This window comes from Delphinapterus leucas, chromosome X (genome assembly GCF_059928025.1).
Source record: "Delphinapterus leucas isolate spDelLeu-1000000601 "Yukka" chromosome X, BTC_Dleu_Yukka2, whole genome shotgun sequence".
NCBI lineage: Eukaryota > Metazoa > Chordata > Mammalia > Artiodactyla > Monodontidae > Delphinapterus > Delphinapterus leucas.
The window spans coordinates 127542833-127566085 of record NC_143150.1 but is presented as its reverse complement, the minus strand read 5'-3'; the positions used below and the strand labels follow the sequence as shown (position 1 = coordinate 127566085).

At 52.7% G+C, this 23253-nt stretch overlaps 1 protein-coding gene across 12 annotated transcripts in view; it reads left to right on the top strand.

Moving 5' to 3' along the window:
- The window catches only part of TBL1X (transducin beta like 1 X-linked), a 240491-nt gene that overhangs the window by 200306 nt on the left and 16932 nt on the right, over positions 1-23253 (top strand). For 8 of the 12 annotated variants that reach the window (XM_089904821.1, XM_089904824.1, XM_089904825.1 and 5 more), the window contains 11 exons: positions 571-716; positions 3938-4187; positions 6198-6330; positions 6710-6851; positions 7630-7693; positions 7814-7911; positions 10194-10254; positions 14861-14982; positions 18293-18367; positions 18733-18860; positions 20626-20791. In XM_089904821.1, coding sequence (XP_089760947.1) covers positions 571-716; positions 3938-4187; positions 6198-6330; positions 6710-6851; positions 7630-7693; positions 7814-7911; positions 10194-10254; positions 14861-14982; positions 18293-18367; positions 18733-18860; positions 20626-20791 — 1385 coding nt within the window. The other 4 variants (XM_089904828.1, XM_022559795.3, XM_089904830.1 and 1 more) reach the window with 4 other exon arrangements.

The window sequence follows — 23253 nt, the reverse complement described above, 5'->3', positions numbered from 1 at the left end:
CAACCTCCCACAGAGGCACGTGCTGAGGGGTGCTAGGGGAGGGAGGGGGAAACCCCGCACCTCTTAGCCAAGGGGCTCGCCCAGTTTTTCGGTAAAAGGACCCAAGGCCACACCACTGAGTCCGGACCAACCTCTTTTTCTTCGGACAGTTGGTGGTGAGATTCATGTGCCGTGAGCACTGCAGGGAGGGTGCAGGCAGACGTGAGCCTGAACTTCTGGGAGGAGCCCCGCAAAGCCAGGCCGAGAGCTCCGCGGTCTGACTGCTGTAACAGCAACCTTGAACCCGGGCCGACACGGGCCTGTTTTGCTTTTAAAACGCGGAAAGGGCTCTACCTTTACAGCTGTTTCCCGTCCCGCGCAAGCAGAGGCCTGCCTTGGTCTGCGTCTCTCCCTCTCGCTGCCGGATCCTGCCCACGACACCCCACATCGCAGGCCGGGCATCCTCCGGCCACGTCCCTTCCGCTATTAAGCGCATTGACATCAGCGGTGCCGCCTTCTAGGTCTCAGTGGCTGTGCCTTCCGCCCTTGGTCCAGGCTTCACGGAACGCTGGCCTCCCTGTCTTGCTGCAGGTTTTTCGCACTCGGCGTTCACGTTCGGTATCGAGAGCCACATAAGCCAGTCCAACATCAATGGGACTCTCGTGCCACCGGCTGCCCTCATCTCCATCCTGCAGAAGGGCCTGCAGTATGTGGAGGCCGAGATCAGCATCAACGAGGTACGTGCACCCCCGGGGCGGGCCCAGGCCGCGCGCGCGCGCACACCCTGGATCGCGCGCGCGCTGGGAAGACGCGTCACCTTAGCACACGGTTCCCCGCCATCTCTCACGGTCGGTTAGGGTTCCTTCTCTCTTTGCGGTAAATACTTTCTTCAGTGGGGGATGGCGCTTCTGTTGTACCCAAGGAGCAATTTTCTGAGGCCCTTCAGGTGGTTGTGTCGTTTTCCATATCCATGCGCACATCGCCGGCTGTGGACTGACGTCACACTACGTTGCCAAATGGGAAAAACACGCAGCAGATCCGCAGCTGCTTTATACGCTCATCCCTGGGTATGCACCGGGGATCGGTTCCACGACCTGCCGCAGGTACCAAAATCCGTAGTGCTCAGGTCCCACAGTTGGCCCTCCTGTATCCGCAGATTCCACATCCGCGGGTTCTACCAGCCGCGGATGGTAAACGTAGTAGTAAATGTGTTGGGGAAAAAAAAAAAATCCACGTATAGTGGACCTTGTCAGTTCAGACCTGTGTTGTTCAAGGGTCAGGGGTACTTCAGGACAGGTGTGGGCCTTGCACGTGCACAGAAAACGCCCTCCCCCCTGGAATATTTTGAGCAGTTCAGTCGAAGAGGGATCCTGGGAAACATTTGCCTAGAATCTGTGCTTCGTGTGGACCCGACAGAGGGCACAGCCAGAGACCACAGAGGACAGATGAGGACTGTTGTGTTCGAGAGGATTCCAAGGGATGGTTTTGTTACCCGTTAAAGAGCTGCAGGGAAAGGGGGCAGTTGTATCCATAATTGTAAATTTAAGTCACTCCAATTTGTTTGTGTCCCCTCCCTCTTTATAGATTGGGGCACAGTGTTCCCTCCCTCTTTATAGATTGGGGCACGGTGAGTCCTTGGGCCAACTTCATACCAGTTTTTAAATGGGCTCTTTTGGTTGAAAACAGTGCCCATCTCCCCTGTTCTGTTTTGCTCTTGGGATCGTCCTGTGAAGATGCCCGGGGCCTCCTGTGATGTCCGAGGCCTCCCTTGCATCTCAGTCTGAGCCCCTCTTGCTTTCACCGCACTTTCAGCCGTCTCGCCTTCTTTCTGCCCTCGTTTCTCCCACCTCGGTCTGGCACGCTGCTCTGCTCCAACTTCCTGTCTCCTGTCACGGTCCATCCTGCACAGCTGACGCCGTCCACTGCCCACATGCCCCTCTTTACCACCAAGTGTCCCCTTCCCGGGCCACACCACCCTCGGGCCCGTCTTCCTGAACCCTTCCAGTTTCCTCCATCCCCTCTCCCTCTGCACTGCTCTCACCCTTACAAGCCTGTCTTTTTTTTTTCTTTTCTTAACATCTCTATTGGAGTACAATTGCTTTACAATGGTGTGTTAGTTTCTGCTGTATAACAAAGTGAATCAGTTATACATATACATATGTCCTCATATCTCTTCCCTCTTGCGTCTGCCTCACAAGCCTGTCTTATGCATAGCATTTAACTCCACTTTCTCTTCAGCTTTTAAAACTACGGAAGGAATGTATCTTGTGTTCTGTCACGTGTATTCCCCTGCTGTTTTCCAAAACCCCACATCCTTAAAAACACCTGAGTGTCTGCCTACCCTGTGCTCTTTCTTGCCTAACAACGGGCAGTCTCCTCTTTCCTTGTCTTACATTGGGTGCCTGGGATCTTCCACCAGCAACTTGAGGCCCCGTCGCGTCTCTCTTTCCACAAAACAAACAAGTGTGGGGATAGGGTTACAGGACCCCAGAGGCCCCACCGGCTCTCAGATTGTGTGATGCTGAGTGAGACTGGATTTCCCTTCCCCCTGCCCCTGCGGCCCCCTGCCCCAGTTTCCACGTCTTTCATCCGCGGAGAAGCCCCCATACCTTCTCTCCCTTGGCAGTTCAAAGTTCGGTGTGTCCAGAGGAGAACGAAAGGTCATCTCATTTGTCACTTAGGTTTCGGGTAGTTAAAAGTGAGACAGTGTGCTCTTAGAGCTTAAACTAGAAGGTTTTTTGTCACCCTGGGCAGTTACAGCCTTTTGCAAAATCGTCATCCGTTTGGGGCTTGAATATACGAAGAAGGAAGGTGACGTAGAAGCCGGCTGACCAGTTGGTCAGCACTGGCCCCTCCATGGCTGGAACCCGGGCAGATGCTAAGGTGACTGGCTACTTTTTCCCATGTTCTCTATTATTTTCTATTGTTTCCCTTATTTTCAAGTATTGTATAGTAACCTGTAGTCAGCTGGGGTGATGTTCCGTTCACACATTGTGTTGCTGAAACTTAGGTCCTTCGGTTCTTCCTGATTTGTGAGAAAACAGGCTAAAACGTGTTTGCACATCCCGTAGACACACTGAGGGGCTCTGAGTTTCGTGTGAGTGATATTTGGAGCGCTTTCTAAGGAAAGCACTCCCTCCTGTGTTGCTAAGTGTGTATGGAAATGTTTTCATTATCTGTGGAAGCCAGAGACCCCAAGGAAGTTCGGGAAATAGGAATTGTCACTAAACAATGCTGTTGTTAGAATATCATGGCTGTGTTAGCCTGTGCCCTGATCCCAGGAAGCCATTTCAGATGGTAGCAGGTGTGTGTGTTTTAGTGCATCAGGCGGACAGATTAACATTCGGAATCAGATCGTGAGCGGTGCAGGAATGTCTGATTTGGGCCTGCGGTCTCCGAAGAGACGTCTGTCCTATCAAAGGGGAGCGGTTCCACACTTGTCAGAGCGCCTGGGCGGGGTTTCCCACCCTCGGCACTCTTGACACTTGGGGGCCAGATCATTCCCTGCTACGGGGCCGTCCTGGACCCTGGGGGGTGTGGAGTAGCGTCCCTGGTCTCCACCCACTAGACGCCAGGAGCACCTCCACAGTCGTGACAACCAGAAATGCCTCCAGACTTGACCACATGTCCCCCGAAGGGGTAACATCACCCCCCTGTTGAGGACCAGTGCCTCAGGGGTAGCCCTGTTGTCATGACGGGAAGTATCCGGATTCAGGTTGGTATTTACCGAGTGCTGGGTGCCCTCTGGCAGCAGCAGGCACACCGGGCCCTCTATGGACGCTCACTCTTGCCGGCCCCTACCCGCCTGCGCGCTCCGGGATCCCTTGCCCTGGCTCAGGACGCCCGGTCCGGCCCCGCCTGCTCGGCGGCCCCGCGGCTCCCGGGATCCTGCGTGTCTGTCCCCGACGCGCACTTGTCTCGCTGGGAGCTGACATCTGTGCCTGGGCTCTGTCCGCAGGACGGCACGGTGTTCGACGGCCGCCCGATAGAGTCGCTGTCCCTGATTGACGCGGTGATGCCCGACGTGGTGCAGACGCGGCAGCAGGCCTTCCGGGAGAAGCTGGCGCAACAGCAGGCCAGCGTGGCGGCCACGGCGGCGGCGGCGGCCCCGGCGGCCCCGGCGGCCCCAGCGGCCGTTTCCCAGCAGAACCCACCAAAGAACGGCGAGGCCACGGTGAACGGGGAAGAGAACGGAGCGCATGCGATAAGTGAGTGCGGGGCTCCAGAGCTTCGCGCTCCGGCAGCTTCTCCCTCGTCTCTGAGTCTGGGCAAGTCCTGCAGACCCCTTCCAGGCCTGCCTGCTGGGCGGTGCGTATGTGGCAGCGTCTAGGGCTTGCTTGCTCTGTGGCCAGGAGGGCTTCGTGCTCTGGTTTCTCACTGAGATCCTTGGACACAGCGTTCTTTACTTACACGTCCTCAGCTTTAGGAGGTTGTGCTACTCTGAGAACTCATTTGTTCCACCTTGTGATGACTGTCGGGCACAAAAAGGAGGCCCCCGCGCCGTCCTCCGGCCTCGCGGACAAACTCTGACCTGACACTCGGAGCTCACGGTCACTGACAGGGCGCCCGACACAGACAGCAAGTGCCGTCTTATTTGGTGGTTGCAGCCTCGCCCCTGTTAGGTAATGGCCCTGAAGCGTCTGGCAGACAAGTCGGAGAGCATGAATCTTTACCCAGGGAACCTGCCGGCACTTTGACACGCGGCTTATCAACTCGGAGACGGCTTCAGGGTCTATGCTCAGGGTGTGTGTGCGCGTTGCGCACGTGCGTGTGAGTGTGTGCATGCGTGTGTGTTCTGCCTCCTTTGAAAATCATTTCCCTCCGAGCAGCCATGCCGCCCCTGCGGGGGCAGCTCATCCCCCCGCCCTGGCACAGGCCCTCTCCCGCTAGAGTCGAGATGCAGCGCCAGCACTGCGCGGGAAGCCGGGGCAGGCTGCAGCGTGGGTTATGTTACAGCAGGGTGGCTTAAAGCCCATCTGTCTAGCGTCCGATGAAAAGACCTCCCGCCGGCGGGCCCCATGATCACTGTTAACGAGGTCCAAGATGATGGGACAGGGAAAGAAGAAGAAAAAATAGGTGGCTTGTACCCACAGGTCATTTATGGGCTGCCCACTCCCGTGGGATACATCCCTCAAGGCGCCAAAAATAAAGAAAACAGGAAGGAGGTACGTGTCCTTGTCTTCTTAGGCTTCCGCCCCAGGCAGCGATCATAATTGGTGAGCTCTGAGAAACCTCTATATCTGCTGAGACAGAAATTTTGCAAACTTATAAATTGCACCGTGTATTTTAAATCTTAACCTCTAACGGTGTGTGGCCACGTGGAGACCGTCGCATGCCTTAAGGAACGCTGGTGGCTGGCAGGCCTTTGTTTCAGGAGTCCCTAAGCGTTACTTTTCACCCGAGGGCTGGCCGGCACCCCATCCCACGTACACCGTCCGGTGGTTTCCGACTCTCACCTTGTTCCGGAAACTAGTCCCACCTGCTCTTTGCTCCCATCTTGCTACAAGGCAGGCTGTGGCCTGAATGTAGTCTCTGAAGTGATAGTTCATTCTGATCTTCAAGAATCTTTTTTCTTGTGCCACATAGGGGGAAAACGGCCACTACCCAGGGTGAATCTCCTCTGGGTGGCACTTAGCATAGCCTGTCGCCCTTCCAGAGCCTGGACCCTATGGGTCATCTGGAGGGAGGACTGCTTGGGTTCAGAAACCTGGTGGTTCTGCTTGGCTTGAAAAGCATGGTATGCAGACGACTCCGGTCAGAAAATAGCACTTGAGTCCCTAGACTCTGAGGGGTTGAGGGTAGCAAGCTTCCGGCAGAATGATGGCATGCCCCCGTGGTAGCTTCACAGGTAGGGAGCTTCATAGATAAGCACCTCACAAGGGTGCTTCCGGGTAAGACCTGTTGTCCCGTCAAGAGAAGGAAGCTTCCGCCTGCTCAGGAGCCAGCTGGCTGTCATCTTTTCTGTCCAGTCGTCTTCTGGCTGTTGTTAGAAATTAGCCTCGCCCTAGTTATAGAGAATAAATAACCAGTTTTTATTCCTCTGTCAAATTTGGAGACTGTAAAGAAATGTCACCTATCTACTAAATTACACAGAACCCATGATTTGGTTGTAATCGCCATGGGTGACGGCAAAGGAGGTTGTTTGTAAAACCCACGTGCCCTGAGGATGTTTCCTTGGTATCCCTCAGACCTGTGTCTTTCCCTGTTTCCTGTGACAGATAATCATTCGAAACCAATGGAAATAGACGGAGACGTGGAGATTCCACCCAACAAAGCCACAGTCCTTCGGGGCCATGAGTCTGAGGTGTTCATCTGTGCCTGGAACCCTGTCAGTGACCTCCTGGCTTCCGGGTAAGGGTGTCCAGCTGGGGGTGCCCAGGGTCTGGGTGTCCGAGTTCTCCCTCACAGGACATGCGCTCCCCCTCCGTACCTTGTTGGTGGCATCTTCCCAGTGGGTGCAGACCAGGGCTTGGGGCGCCCCGAGTACCTCAGGCTGTGCAGAAGTGCCCGGTCCAGCCGTTTTCTCAGCGGGCTGGGGAGCAATGCACAGACATTTCAAATTACTAAGTGGAAAAAAAAGGTCGGGAAGAGAAAACCACTGTGAGTCAGCGATATCAAAAAGACGGAGGACCCCGTGCCGAGGATGCCCGACCTAGCCAGACAGCAAGTAATGATGAGCATTGCTGGCCCTGGGACCGGAAGCTGAATGCTGTGTGTGTTCCTTGCACAGATCTGGAGACTCAACCGCGAGGATATGGAACCTCAACGAAAACAGCAACGGGGGCTCCACGCAGCTCGTGCTGAGGCACTGTATACGGGAGGGGGGGCATGACGTCCCCAGTAACAAAGACGTGACCTCGCTGGACTGGAACGTAAGCCTCCGCCACCGCCCAGACACTCGAACACCTGTAAACCACAGCGAGGGCCGCCGTGATGCTGACGGAGCCGGGCAGACGCAGGAGGGGGCAGCATTGTTGGTCAGCCCACCCTGGGGGGCTGGCCCCCGTTGCTGAGCGCTCCTCCCGAGGCCCTCCGTGTTGGCGGACCTCTAGCTGGGTATTCAGTAGCCACACGTTGGCAGGATGGAGTCTGGTGGTTTTATCGGGGAACCCGTTCTGCTGGCGCTCTGTGAGTTGTCACGAAGGAAAGATGATTTTCCACCCTGACGCTTCAGCACCTGTGTTACGTGCATTTAATACGTGAGAGACACAGAGCTCTTTGACTTTTTTTTTTTTTCTGATTGGAACATCTTTTGATTTTCTTGCCCTTTATCATGTTTATGCATATTCTGTCATTTCACCACTCTTCCCTATTTGCACATATTTTTAAGAGCTCACCTAAGTCTCCAGGAGTCTCACGATATAACTTTTCGTATCGTATTTTTATGGACGTCGTCAGTGGTGAGGGGTTGCTACGTGTTTTCCTTGCCCCCTCGCCTCCTTGATGGTTGTATGCGGGGAGCCTGTTTGGTCTCACGTTTTAATTGAAGGGCAGTGCGAGCTAAAGTAGGCCAGCGTGACTGGTGAGTCTCGTGACTGGGAACCTGTTGTTGGCATCAGGGTGCAGCCCGGGGATAATGTGAGGGGCTCTTTCCCACTGCTGCCCCTACTAAGCTGCTTCTGTTGGTCTGTGTTTCTCTCTGGCCTGCAGAGTGACGGCACACTGTTGGCTACAGGTTCCTATGATGGTTTTGCAAGAATATGGACGGAAGATGGTAAGTCCTGACGCCCTTGTGTTGGGGTCGGAGAGGAGGTGCTTGGCTTGTCATCATCCGGTGAACAGACTGAGGCTCGGAAGTCACCCCCGCTTGCTGTGTTTGTGTTTTACATACCAGGTAACCTGGCCAGCACCTTAGGCCAACATAAAGGCCCCATCTTTGCCTTGAAATGGAACAAGAAGGGGAATTACATTTTGAGTGCTGGAGTAGACAAAGTGAGTGTTTGCTTAAGATACATTACTGTGATCTGTAGATGCTTGTTTATGTTTAATCTCAGATAACATCATGCTTTCTATGAATTCTGAGAATTCTGCCTCCCGTTAAGAAATCAGAAGGCTCTGTTTTGTTCGTTTCTGTGGTTTTGGTCTTAGTGTTCATTTCTAGCACGTCGTGTCTTAATGTACCGTAGACCGCTCTACAGACCTTTATCAAAGCTCTCCCCCGGCCCGTCACACCTTTTACCTTGAGGTTCATAGTTCACTGATAGAAAGAAGAAAATCCCCAAATTGCGTTTGTCCACTGCTTGAAGAAGCCCACTGGCGTGGGGTGTCCTCTGCATAAACTTGCCCCACCCGCCCAGAGTGATCTTAGGAACACAAACGGTTTTCTCTCCCCAGGCTTCCGTTTTCCCAATCTGACGACTTGTTGCTTTGCGCTGTAGACCGCAGGCTTCCCTGAGGGCAGGAGCAAGGTAGACACCCATGCGAGGGGCGGGGCTCACTGGGATGATGTGGCCCTTTTCACAGAGGGGGAAATGGAGCCCCAGAGAACTTCACTAATTTGCCTCGGGACACATTGGTATAAAGTCGGATTGGAAGCTCAGGCCCTGGACACCAGTAACAACCGCCCTGTAGCTTTCACACTCTCCCAGAGAATTCTTTGCATCTTCAGGTCCTCCCTGCCCCTGAGGCCGTTTTTTATAATCATTTTGGATTTTCTACCTGATTATCTTCTGTTTCCACCAAGCGATGAACTGGATGGTTAGTGGAAATGCACATTTGGAATTCTAGTAGCCTCTGAGTCAAACACTATCTACCATGATTAGTCAACCATGGCAGGCGTAATAGTTACTTTCTGTAAAGTGATATATTCTCGGGGAGGAAATGTAATTTAGGGATGTGGACTTTGACCTTCAGTGCGAGCTTAACCCAAAGTGGCTAAAATGTACTTCAGTTTCTTGAAAGCTTTTGTGTAAGGAATACTTTCTTTTGCCCAGTGTATATTTAACGTTAAAACATCAGCAAGTTGTTACGATTATTGATGGTAGTAGGTGAAATTGTATCAGAATTGTGGAAGGGCTTACATGTTCTCTGCCTTGCCAGATTTGTGAGTGGCTCAATTAAGAAAAAAAGTTATACTCCATCAAACAAAAAATTGTTGGGAATTCCCTGGCAGTCCAGTGGTTAGGACTCCGCACTTTCGCTGCCAAGGGCCCGGGTTCAGTTCCCGATTGGGGAACTAAGATCCTATATAAGCTCTGCGGCGCGGCCCCCCAAAAAAACAAACTGTTAATTGGTCTAGAGCTGACCGAAAGTTTCAGAGATACTCATTGCTCTGAGTACTTCCTCTGAAAATTACCACTGTTGATACGAAATAGAACTAGTTCTTCTTAAAGTAAAATCTTTATTAAACGTCATTGACAGGGAGGTGTAAAGGTTCCAATTCAGTTGAAAATTCCAGTTGATTAAGAACTAATTCCAGTGGTCTTCATCGAGCTGCCAGATGGCTTCTTCCCTAAGTGTCTCCCAACATTAGTACGTTCGTAAGCATTTGTGATTTACTTTGTTTTCCGGGGAGGAGATCTTTTTTTTTTTTTTTTCTCCTTATATATAGACCAATAAATCAGTGCCAGACCCCAGTGTAACCCAATTCTCTACTCTGTCTAGTGATCCCAATTCATGGAGTGAGTGACGGTCAGGGGAATTTTCAGAAATACCCATTTCTGCAGCTTTTCATTGGGAAAAGTGCCAAAAAGGTGTTTATCGTTACAGTTTTTTCAATAGTTTTTCATGTTTGGGGATAAGGGGGATTTCCCACCAAAACTGGTAGTTTTGCGAGTATCAGTTCCAGCCGCTGTGTCTGGTGGAGTAACCAGCGCATGTGGCCAACTTCATGAGTGTGACCCTCCGGATCGTTAAGTGTGTAAGAGACACCCTGGATTCCAAAGACACGGGTGAAAAAGAGAATGCCAGATATCTTGTTGATACGAGTATATTGATCTTATGTTGAAACGATAATATTTTCGCCATGCTGGAGTGAAGTAAATTTTGTTAAAATTAGTTTTACTGGTTTCTTTTTTAATTTTTTAGTGTGGTGACTGAAAATTTTAAACTTCCTGTGTGACTTGCATGCTATTTATATACTATTTATTGGACAGTGCTGCTTTAGAAAAAAGAGGGGTTCACTGCATTTTCTTGTATCATAAATTTTTCTAGAGAAAACTTTGCAAGAAGAATAGTAACTAACTTTTTTTTTTTTTTTTTTTTGCGGAGCACAGACAACAATAATTTGGGATGCCCACACAGGAGAGGCCAAACAGCAGTTTCCGTTTCATTCCGGTGAGTATTTTTTAAAATTTCCCTTTTTATTCTTTGTCATTCAAAAATAATAATTCAGAGTCCTAGGAGGAAGCGCTGCTCTTGAGGTCTCCAACATACAGATACCCTCGGCGCTCGTTCGCTCAAAAGTTTCGTTACACAGCTGCGAACCAGCCCCAGAACTGATGTGGGCTCCTTTCTGTTGCTGCCTCAAGGGCGCTGTGTCAGGGGCGTCCCTAAGACCTCGCCCAGCTTCAGCAGTTCACCCAGGAGGACTCCCAGGGCATGCAGCTGAATTCATAGCTCAGATGTATTACACTAAAAGGATACAAAGCAATGTCAGCAGAGGGCAAAGGCACGTGGGGCGAGATCCAGACCTTCCAAAGATTGTCTCCTGATGGAGTCGCGTAGGACATGCTGGGTTCCCCCGGAAGCAAGCGGTGATCATGCGTGTGAAAGGTCGTGTGAAGTCAGCGGAGCCTGGTGCCCAGCATTTCTGGTTCGTAGGCACCCTGTGCCCGCCTGCACCCGAATTCTTCACTCCCAGGAGGAGCGTGGGATTCAGTATAAACCACGTTGTTTGCACAGACGGTGGAGGCACAGAAGCTGTTCTTACCAGTTAGGGCATGGTGGGAAATCCGAATTCCCAGACTCGGGCCGACGCCATCCTTGCCGCCAAGCCTTCCTACAGGGAGCAGCGTCAGGCCTGCAGTGGTCTTGCCTGCACGGATGTGTAGCTGCTGTTCTCGACCACACACGTCTGTGTGTGTGTTGGGTCCTCACCAGGCCACGTGGGGCAGCCAGGGGTCTAGGGAGTCCAGGTTCCCAGATTCCCACGTGATGCTTCATGTTCCGTGTGACTGAGTCCTGTTGTTAGATGTGGTCTCTTATCTTAGGACAGAGGTGGAAACTAATAAACTGTTAGGAGAAGCTGGCTTGAAGTCGACAGCAGGGCGTAGATGCCGCTTCCCTTCACGGGAGGCGTCTGCTCCATTGAGAGGGAATCGCTGAGTGTACAGGGTGAACATTTTACTGTGTCAGGTGGCCCCGGGACAGTGTTTAGGAGGGGATCAGAGGGTCTTTCCTGCTGGGTATTTCTGGGTGCCTGGTGATGGTCTGAACCAGAGGACTGGCCCCGAGGACTCCCCAAGATGGTGCATCTCCTCCGTGCCCAGGGAGGGCTCCACGCGGGGGACATGGTCCTGCAGGGAGCAGACTAAGAGGAAAGGTCCCGACAAGGCCTTGACGCGACTGTGACACATGCGTGAACGCCAGCACCTGTTACTCCACGCGGCACTCCATTCCCTCCTGACGGAGGCAGACCTGAGAGGCGCCAGCTTGCACCCCGCTACCCTGGAGAGGCAGCCCATCTCTTCCACGGCTGTCCTTGGGACCACACCGGAGACACCTGCTGGGGCTGCCAGTGAATTTTCTTGTTGCTTTAATCTGATACCATTGATGATGTGGAAGTTGGTGGACGTTTTATAGAATATATTTCCCCACGAGGAAATGGACAGGGCTCCAAGAGCAGGCAGCTTGGCATCCCAACCTGTGTCTGTGTCTGTGTGTGTGTGTGTCTGTGTGTGTGTGTATGTGCCTGTGTCACTGTGTGTGTGTGTTTGGAGCGGGCAGAATATACAAAGCATTCACCACTGTCTAGTTGCACAACATTTCTGTCATCCCATAAGGAGACCCCTTACCCATGAAGAACTCACTCTCCATTCCCCCTTTCCCCAGTCCCTGGCACCCCAGTCTCCAGGTTTTGATCTGTGTGTGTCGTCTCCATGTCAGACTTCTGTGCTGTAGACTCTGCAGACCAAACAAAGCAAGTGAGTCTGGTGGGTTTCCATCGTGTTTGGCATAAATCCCAAGACCATCCCTACCTTTGCTGTCGGGACGGATGCAGTGACAGGGCAGAGGCGTAGAACCCCAGGTGTGCTGACTTCCGTGCTCACGTGGTGGGGGATATCTGTGATGAAGAGAGCTCTGGCTTCTGTTTTTCAGAGAATGATTTGCCCAAAATAGCCATCAGTAAGGTTCGTCTAACAGTTTTATCTTAAGAATTCGTGTACCAAGGCTTCCAGCGGAAATTCGTATTCCCAGAGCATTCCCAAGGTCCGTGGAATGGCTTTCCATCCCGCAGACCACATGTCTCTTGTGTCCTGAGAGAGCTTCTCACCTGCGGTGTTGCTGCCCACGAGGTCGACCCATATCCCATTGTTGGGGCAGGAAGCTCTGTGTGTTGTTTGCTCTTGCTTTGTAGTGACAAGTGGTGTGGTAGAGACTGTCCAGGATGGAAGGAAAGAAAGGGTGCTGTTTTTCAGAATGAAGCGCAGGCAGGGAGAGCGGTAGGGGCACCTTTCCTTAGCATTTGATGGGTTGATCTGTGAAACCGCCTTGCCCCATAGGTGTTCGCCAGGAAGGGCTGGTGGGGCGCGTCCGCTGTTTACCAACAGCAGGAGGTGTCAGCTCAGAGCCTAACGGCGTTCCCCCGCTCAGCAGTGACAAGGAACAGTTACCAATCGACTATTGATAACACGCGACGGCTTGGTTAGGTTCTCAAGGGGGTTCTGCCGCGTGGAAAAAGCCCGTCTGCAAGGGTCACATGCTGGATGACGCCATTGACATAACATTCTCGAAATGACGAAATTTTAGATGTGGAGCCGGAGTTGAGGGGTGGTCCAGGGAGGGCTTTGTGTGCTGATAACGAGGCACAGGGAGGTCCTCGTGGTGATGGAACAGGGTTCTGGATCTTGACTGCGGTGGTCGTTACACAGGCCTGCGCGTGTGATCAAACAGTGCCGCACTGCACACACGTGGCGCGCGTTCACCTTCTGGGTCTGGGTGTTGTACTGTAGGGGGCATAAAATGCCACCAGTGGGGGAAGGGTACAACGTGGGGCCTCTCTATTACATCTCTGCAGCGTCCTGCGATTCTGTAACCATTTCAAAATTAATTTTTTTTTAAAAAAAGAGCGAAGTAATGCTTGGCTGTACCTAGACTGCTGCTGACGGTCAAACCTCATTGGCCAAGTGTGGGCAGGGAGGCCACACAGACCCCCAGAATAGCTTAGCCCTGTTACCTGTCCCCACCCACACTGGATGGTGAGCTCCTGGGGGGAGGGCAGGGTCCTGGCAGCAGCATCGACACAGAATGGGGCCAGACACCTGAGTACACAGCATCCTCCGTTTAGGTGGCAGGGGTTCAGCGCACGTTAATTCTTAGCGGCCAGGTGCTGGTCACCAGCCCCCGAAACGCCCGCCAGATTGTCCCTCTTGCAGGCGCATTAATTGCACACCCCACTGCAGAGGCTGGCCCGGGAATTCGTGATTTGGCTCCTGCAGTGTCGTAAACAGCAGCAGCTGTGGCTTTGCTCTTCGCTCTCCAGCTCCCGGGAACATCCTTCTGACCAAGTGGGTCCGGTTCCTTTGTTCCACTGGGCACACGTGGGAAATGCAGCAGAAACCGTGGGCCCGTGCTGAACCGCTCTGCAGGGGGTGCGACACACAGAGATGCACGCCCTGGGGTGTTGAAAAAGCCTGCTGCCTCCCGGCCACATCCTCCCACCCGTAGCCTCTGTGTGGGGACAGAGCTGGACGGGGAGCCAAGGGGATCCAGCCCTGCAGCTGTGGAAGGCCGGCGCGTGTGCACGGGTGCACCTCTTACTTTAAGGCTGAGCACGGGAGGGGCAGTCCGAGTTAGCGTATCCTGAGGAAGCTGGATTCTTCTCCCGATTCAGTGCTGACCTGCCTGTAAGAAACACAACGTGGGACATGGTTAGGGATCGATCTGTCGATGAAGATCTCACCAGGGGCTTGCTTGCAGGACTTAACCCTCTGTTGGTCCAGAAACAAGGAAGTGTGTGGAGAGAACAAAGATGCTGAGTAGTCTCTCGGGGAGGTTGGGAGAAGGGAAGAGGGCCGTCACCATCCCCCAAACCTCACAGAGCTCTTGGAGCCACTTGCCCCTGAGAAAGGCCCAGGAGCCAGAGGCAGTGTTCACCATAAGGTCACTTGTGTCCCCTCAGGCTGTCCGCTTGTCAACGATAAGCATCCTCCAGTTGATGGAATGCATTAATTGTGTGGTGGGGGATTTTTTGGGCCGCGGCACGTGGCCTGCGGGATTTCAGTTCCCCAGCCAGGGATGGAACCCGGGCCCTCGGCAGTGAGAGCACGGAGTCCTAACCGCTGGACCACCAGGGAAGTCCCTGTGAGAGATTTTCTCAGTGCGGATACCTTGAACGTAGGATATGAAATCTTTTTCCTCTCCTCTCTATCTAAAACAAATCCAATCAGGCCAGCACAGTGATATTCCTGGGAGCGGCAAGGTGCGGGAGAAGACGGCGTGCTTCTCCCCTACCCTGTCTCACCTGTGCCAGGGGAGCAAGAGACTGCGCTTATGCCACCCGAGGTGTCACGGGGTCTCGCTCCGGAGGCCTCTGGGCATCCCTCCAAATGTGAAGGACAGACTTTCAGGTCTGTGGGGGACAGAGGCTGTGTTCACACTGGGGGTGCTGCTTTATCTTGTCCTTAGGCATCTTGACTGTGCTGTTACTTCTAAGTCACCTGAGCTCTGTGCACAACTGCTAAATGCAAATGTTCCCCCCTGACCATTTGCTGCTCCACAGCCCCTGCCCTTGACGTGGATTGGCAGAACAACACTACCTTTGCTTCGTGTAGCACAGACATGTGTATCCACGTCTGCAGACTCGGCTGTGACCGCCCGGTCAAAACGTTCCAGGGACACACAGTAAGTGCGGGTTCTGACTGTGGGGCTTAGGTTCGTGCGAATGTGCTGGGAGCTGGGAGCTGGCTCCTCTCTGCCTAGGGTTAAAGGATACTGTGACTGCAGACCAGTTCTTGTGCAGCCCACTGCTCCTTGGGCTGTTGTAGCTATCTCAGGTGATTGGCTAACCCAGTTATCCATCTGGGAAGGCAGTGTAAAAAAAAAAAAAAAAAAAGTGACCTGTGATGAGCCAGATGTTGGATTTTGCAGGAAAGACTGTAAAGTAGCTATTTTTAGACTATATGAGGAAATAAAGGAAAGGCTCTTTGTAATGAGTGAATAGACGCGGAAGGGCAGCAGAGGAAGGAAAACTGTTCTTAAAACAGTCAAGCGGAAATCTCAGAATTGAGAGGTAGAATGTCTAAAGTGAAAATCTTAATGGATGGTGGAGAGTTTGCAGAAATAAGGTTAGTAAACCTGAAGAGAGATCACAGAAACTAGCCAATTTGAAGAATTGATAAAAGATTGATCAGATGAATAGAGGCTTAATGACCTACAAGACAGTGTGAAGCACGCTAGCATATATGTGTAATGGAGAGAGAAGAAAAGAATGGAACAGAAAAATTATTTGAAGCGATGATTTTGCCAAATTTTCCTAAATTTGGTGGAAAACATCAACATTCAATCCAAGAAACTCAAGACACCAGCTGACTTCTCACTGAATTCCTTTTTTTAATTAATTAATTTTTTTTATCAAGGTATAGTTAATTTACGATATTATGTAAGTTTCAGGTGTACAACATAGCGATTCAAATTTTTGAGGATTATAATCTATTTATAGTTATCATAAAATGTTGGGTATAGTCCCTGTGCTGTACACTATATATCCTTGTAGCTTATCTATTTTATACGTAATAGTTTGAACCTCTGAATCCCCTCCCCCGTCTTGCCCCTCCCCCTTCCCTCTCCCCAGCAATAACCGTTAGCTTGTTCTCTGTATCTGTGAGTCTGCTCCTTTTTTCTTATATTCACTAGTTTGTTGTATTTTTTTTAGATTCCACATATAAGTGATAGCGTACGATATTTGTCTGACTTAGTTTATTCACTAAGCACAACACCCTCCAAGTTCATGTTGTTGCCAGTGGCAGAATTGCATTCTTTTCTTGTCTGAGTAGTATTCCATGTCTCTGTGTGTGTGTGTGTGTGTGTGTGTGTGTACCACATTTTCCTTATCCACTCATGTATTGATGGACACTTAGGTTGCTTCCATGTCTTGGCTATTGTAAATAACGCTGCTGTGAACATTAAATTAGCATTTTTGTTCTCTGGATGCATCATCAGATCCTCCCGCATAGCCCATGAGGCTCTTCGCAGCCTTTCTCTGGCAGATCCCTCTAGTGTGCCACGCCCCCGCCTCTACCCCGGTCCTCCTGGAGGACCTGCTGGCTTTGAGCACCTCACACCTGCACTGTTCCCCACCTTTGACTCACAGCGTCCCTTGCCACTAACTTACCTAACATAAATTGCATTGTCCTTGGCACTTGCGTGTTCCCTTAGTACCCACTTCCTCCAGCATCTGTCCCTACAGGTCCCTGCTTCCAAAAGAAGGTTCTTTCAGAGCCCAGGGACCAATTGTCCCGTTAACATCTTGTCGTGGCTATAAACAGACCCTTCTTTTTTAATTTTTCTGACCTAAACTTACTTCTCCTCTACGCCTAGACCGTCCCCGAGCTTTTACTAGGAAATCTTTGTGACTTGCCATACGCCCCGTTGGGGACTTTCGTGCCATCGCACCACCTGGCTCTTTAAACGGGTCTCATTGCAGCCCATCGTTCCGCACACGCTGTGAGCTAAATGTAGTCGAGCTGATTTCTTCCCGAGACCCCGTGAGCCGTTTCTGGGTGCTTTCTGGGAATTGTGACTTGGGCTGCAGAGGGAGGGAGAGGAAAGTCCACTTGCACCCTGGAAGATGCGAGGGGGTTCGACTGGGGACAGTCAGTGGGCACCAGCTCCCTCTTGCAGGCAGCCCCTTGGAGATGCGCCCTCGGGTTCTGTTCTCAGCAGTTAGGCTCAGAGCCTCCCACGCTGCCCTTGTTCCCGGCACGCACCTCTCACCAGGCACCGCTTCTCTTGGTGTCCTCCTGGGTCCGCTTGCCTGTGCACACACACTCTGTCCAACCGCCTCGACCTCCCGGGCTCACCCACAGGCTTGCTCCTTGTACTGCAGGCTCCAATCCCTCCCTTTTTTCTGGGCCTTCCACCACGGGTACCACGTGGAACACAGACGCAGCCTTATCCCTCCCTGTCTCGCACCGTTCAGCACTCAGTGCCCTTAGCAAGTAGCGTGACCATTACCATTTATCATCCAAACCAGAGCACTTAGCAGCGTGGGATTAATTGGGAAGTTAATTATGGGTGTGAAATGAGTTAATTGTTAGGCTGCAGCAACAGGCATGAGGGAACGGGACGGGGCTCCACGGTCCCCCTACTAGAAATGGGAGGCCCGAGACCCGCGGCTGGCTCCCGCCGTCTCTCCCCGGCCCACCCCGCCGGGCACATCGTTCCCCGCCTCCACTCAGCTGCAGGCGGCTCCCTTGCCCACGGGAGCATATGCCTCGTCCTCCAGGATTTAGCCTCGAGGTCCCCTGGCCCCCAGAACCGGAAGGCCGCCTGCGGCCTTGTTCCTTTCTGCGCCTCCCCCCGTCCCCTTCGCACACTGGCCCGCCTGCTAGAGCTTTCCATATGGGCCGAGTTACAGCGTTCTGTTTACTTGGCTGTTTGCTCTGGAAATGGCCAGGTAACGTGTGCTCGTCTGCGTGTGTGTGTTCAGGTCACATCGTCTTGGGCCTGGGTTTACCCCTCTGGGAACCTTGCTACTTTACGTTTCCTCCCCCTCCACTCAGCACCAAAAGAGACATGTCCTGACAGATTTAGAGCGGGTAGCTGTTGTATCAAGAGTGAGCAGGAAAATGACTTTCCGAGTCAGCTTTAAAATAATTTACTGGTCTTCCTGGTTTTACGTGCTGCCCTTACTCTGTGTAAATTCATTCGGCTTCCTTCCTAGTTGTGGTTGTTGTTTTTTTTTTTTCCTTAGAGAACTAAGATGAGGGTGGCTGGTTATGTGTGGCATACGGCTGTACATTTTGTATCACTGAGCTAGGCGGAGTAAGGAAAGGGGGCATATGCATGCGGCCTGGGGCGTGCTCTTTTCTATCCAGGGTGGATGCAAGTAGGCTTTTTGCAGAGAGGACAGTGCGCTCCTTCCCCCTGCTGGAAGGTTGTATTACTGCGCCCAGGCCCTTCTTTCTTTTTGAAACCCTTTGCTCTCTTTCAGAATGAGGTCAATGCCATCAAATGGGACCCTTCTGGGATGTTGCTAGCGTCCTGCTCTGATGACATGACATTAAAGGTAAAGCATTCTAAAAGGCTGAGCCGTTTGACCCCAGACGACCCCCTGTGCTCAGTGCTGGTCTTAACATTCACTGCTCCCCCAGCTGCATATTCTGTTCTGAGCGCTGTTCCCACTTGGCAAATGGCAAGTCGCTGTCCTGCAGTGACCTCCTGCTTCATCCTGCCCTTCCTGCGGCCTTTCTCATGGGCGCCCCCTAGTGTTCAGCCGGCCCCTCTGCTGGCCAGTCTGCCAGCTGCCCACCCCGCTGGGCGTGAGCTTCCCAGAGGCGGGAACCTAAGGAACGCTCCCAGCAGGGATGGTGGAGAACCTCCCCCGGTGGGAGAAGCAGCCGTTGCTCACCTTGTCCCCAATGTGTTCTCTAGATCTGGAGTATGAAGCAGGATACGTGTGTTCATGACCTTCAAGCTCACAGCAAAGAGATATATACCATAAAGTGGAGTCCCACCGGGCCAGCCACCAGCAACCCCAACTCCAACATCATGCTAGCAAGGTAAAGGGAAGACAGCCCTCAGCCCGGTCTCGGTTCCTAAAAGCAACCGTGCTCACTGTGGCTGAGCCAGCAACATGGCCGGGAAAAGTTATTCATATCCAGAGAGCCCAGAAAATATTGCCAAGTTGTCTTCCAAATGTGCTTACACCCTTCCAAAGTAAATGGAGAGACGGCTGATTTTGAAAGGGCCCCGAGACATAAATTATCACGTGATGGCTAACTTGAGGTAAGGACGGTCTTAACCATGAGGCTGGTGAGAGGAATCAGTATATGTCCAGGCGCCCGGCCCTTTGCTTTCCTGATGGAGAAAGGAAACGATTCGGCTTGGACCTCGGGCTTGGTGTACTTAGTCCAGCTTGGAGCTGCAGGGGGCGAGAATGCCGAATGGTGAGAAAGTCTCCCCAGCCGCAGCCAGATCTGACCTGACTGTTTATACAGTGAGCGCCCCCCTCCCGCCAAGACACCAGCACTGGCGGCAGAGGAGTGGCTAGTCAGTCAGATGCCAGAATTGAGAAGAGTGGTTGTAAGTCACCACAGTGGCCTCCGCAGGACTACATCACTTAGGCTGCGGTCAGCAGACTTGTCCCCGTGCTCATTGGACCCCATGCACAATATAATGTTCCAATCCCAATATGATATTTTTAACACGAACCTTTAGAAAAACGAACGAAAGAGATTCTGAGGCTGAATTTCCGGATTACTTAGGGGTCCGGAGGCCGTGATCCAACAGAGCGTGGGTGTGTGTTTAGCTGTTTGGCCTGGGAAAGACCAGGCTTGCAAGGAATGTTTCCCTGCCAGGAAGCAGGAGTGGGTTGGTTCTATATGGGTGCAGAGAACAGGGTTGTGGGGAGAAGTGGCAGGTGGTATGGCCCTCCTATAAATGAGGGAGAGCCCTCCGTCTTTGTTGTGTAGCTGTGGGGTGGGCGGCCTCGCCAGGCAGCAAGGACTCTTGTCACTGAAAGGACCGACCCCAGGCCACCTCTTAGAAAACACTGGACGGAAGTCCCACATTGGCTGAAAGGCCGACCCAGAAAGACATGAAGGCTGTTACTCTCTTATTTCAACTAACTGTCATGAAATCCACTTAAATGTCTAGGGTACAGAACGCTATCTTCTTTCTTTTCTTTATAACTTGGAAGGTGCTTTGTATCACGTGGCACCCGTTACGAGCGTACGCGATCCTTCTACTTAACGAGCATAAAAGGGACATGCTGCTGCCTCTAAGTCCCTGCAGAGAGAAGGAGCGCCGGGTAAAGCATCTTTGTGCTGTGTACTCTTCTTTCAAATTTGGAAATTACTGAAATTTGCAGCTCCCAGGAGTGCGATTGTGTATTTGGATGCAATTATATTTTAATTGTGTACTCGCTCGGTTTGGTATTTCCCCAAATACGGCTCTCAGCACTGTTTTAGTTGGCAATGATAGATGTTGTGTTGGTAAGTTGTGGGAGCACTTTAGAAAATGTAGTGAACACAAAAGTACATATCATTCATATCTTAGAAAAACACACAGACAAATGAGTGTGGATGTCAGTTTGTTTCCCTCGTAACAGCACCCAAAAAAAGGAGAAGATTTGTTTTACGACCATGGCTTTGTTTTCAGTATATCTGGTTCACGGTTTAGAAGAGGAAGAGTGTACCCGCTTGTTGTCTCTCGAAACGTAAGAGCCAGGAAGGGAAAGCAGCGCCCGCTGTCCGTGCCGCGTCTTGGGGAAACAGTCGGGAACCCGCGTGTGTTGTGGTGACGTTTTCTCTCCCGTCTTTGCAGTGCTTCGTTCGATTCTACAGTTCGACTGTGGGACGTGGAGCGGGGTGTTTGCATCCACACACTCACCAAACACCAGGAACCAGTCTATAGTGTAGCTTTTAGCCCCGACGGGAAGCACTTGGCCAGCGGCTCCTTTGACAAGTGTGTGCACATCTGGAACACTCAGGTAATCCCTGATTCCCACTGCCCACTCCTCTCCAGAGGGAGCGCCCCCATAGTCGTGTTTTTGGTGGCCCACGCCCGGAACAGCAACCAGGGAATGAGTGTGTGCTCAGGAATGCCTCACCTCAGACGCGGGGCCGTGACACAAACCCCAGCTCCCCGGGTGGACCCCAGACCCAGTGCCATCTGCCCTGTGTTCCGTGGGGGCGGTCGGTCTTCCCCGCCAGAGATGCCCATCGACTCGTTACTTTTTCTGAGTCCTTGGCAGGTAAGCCTTCCACCTGCCACTTCCTTCTCTTAGGCATGAGGAGTCACCTTGGAAGATCGTAACCCAGTCATCTTCCCACCCGAGACGCTGCCCTGTGGGTACTAAGGTCTAGGTCAGAAGTGTCATTCCATCCGAGCTTTCCAGGGAGAACGGCCGTCCGGGGCGGGGAGGCCAGCCCTGACCGCCTCTGCTCCACACCAGCTCCTGTAGCTTCTTCAGGGAACAAATCAAGGACCATGGGGAATATTCGTTGGCTGTTGTCATGGCATTTTGATTTTTTGAAGGGAAGTGTTTTATGTTTGGGTAGCAGCAGGAATGTCCCTGTTGGTTATGCTGTCACAGAAGTAAAAGGAGACGGTGTTTGAATATACTGGGCTCTTGTGTCTCCTGCTAATGGAAGAGAGAAATGTGCTATGGGAGGGAACACTGAAGACAGCCAGCAGTCCATCCTGTGTGGCCTCAGGATGGATGAAATGGCCTTTCCTCTCCTGGTTTTCTGGGGTTTTTTTTGTTTGTTTGTTTCGTTTTGTTTTTTGTTTTTGTATTTTTTGGCCACCGTGTGCAGCACGTGGGATCTTAGTTCCCCGACCAGGGATTGAACTCGTGCCCCCTGCAGTGGAAGCGCGGAGTCGTAACCACTGGACCGCCAGGGAAATCCCTCCCCTCCTGTTTGTTCCCACGCTCCTTCCTGATCCCTTTAGGCCTGGGTGGCATTTGGATGAGTGTACTTTCTCAAGCCCGCTCCCCCTTGTGGCTGGTGCAGGGGGGCGGTGCGGGAGCCACGTTAGCTGGCGGGGCAGGGGGCGGGGTGGGGCCCGAGGGTGGTCCACTGAGACCTCAGGCTTTCCAGGAGCCGCCTCACATGCTCATGTCTTCTCCGCGCGTAAGAGGCGACGGTGGCCCTTACGTGGAGCCAGCCTGGTGCCGGGGCCACCCGGAAAACAGACATTAACGTGTAGCAGTCTGTTCATGGAGCTCTCGCTGGAAATAGTGATGGATGGATTTCTGAAATGACACCATCAGTTAGATAACTCCTGCTGTCAGCAAGTCATTAAATCATTTTACCCCTTTATTTACTTTTTTTTATAAGTCACAGAACTCTTTGAGACATGTCGAGGGTCTCTTTAATCCTCAGTGCGATGGACGCCTTCTCTAAATATAAACACACGCGAGATCTTGTTGACGTGCCCCTTCCCCGGCTGCCTCAGTCCCCCTGCCACCCTCAGTCGCTGGCCCCCGGGAATGACCCCTGGGAGGCATGACCTCGGCTGCAACATGTTTAGGTCGACTCCGCGGGCTGCCGTAGGTCAGCTGTGCCCCCCGTGGCAGCAGGTCTGAGAGGCGCGTTACGGCCACTGAAAACTCCGTTACCTTCTATGTTTGAAAGTTTCTGTGCTGACACCCTGGGGGTCCACGTCGGCGCTCTGCATCGCGAGTGATGGTGGCTTTGCTTTGCAGAGCGGAAGTCTCGTCCACAGCTACCGAGGCACCGGCGGCATCTTCGAGGTGTGCTGGAACGCCCGAGGGGACAAAGTGGGCGCCAGTGCGTCGGATGGCTCCGTAAGCAGCACCCGTAGTTTCCTGGGGGGCGGAGGGCTCGGCGGTGGAGACGCGAAAAGTCAGACCCCTGATACCCGCGGGGGCTTCCGGCGCTGTGGTGGCCTCCGAGCGCCGCGGCCAGTGTGTTGGTGAAGGAAAGTTCTGAGCTGGCACCGCCTCTGGGAGCAGCCGTCTCTCTGACTTCCTGAATGACGTTTTCTCGGTGAAATTGGTGGTCCGCAACCGGGGTGATTCTGCCCCTGGAGGACATCTGCAATGTCTGGAGGCGCTTTGGGTGCCACCGCTGTGGTCGGGGGGCTACTGGCATCTGGTGGGTGGAGGCCAGGGCTGCTGCTCAGACCTCCTGCAGGGCACAGGACGCCCACAGGAGAGACGTGACCGGCCCCAAGGAGGGCAGGTGCCGAGGATGAGAAACTTGGTCCTATCTTGGCTCCCAGCCTGCTGGGCCCTCTGGTGATAAAGGCCCGACTTTGCATTCCACGGGTCTCCGGGGTCCCAGTGGCCCTCTGTTGATCCCCTAAGATGTCTAGCTTTTGGATTCACGCCTGCACTTGGAATTGCCATGAGCTGTAGGGCAGGTGGCAATGGGCTGGCTGGCCAGATGTCAGCCCGGCCCCCAGATGTGTGCTCAGGCGTGT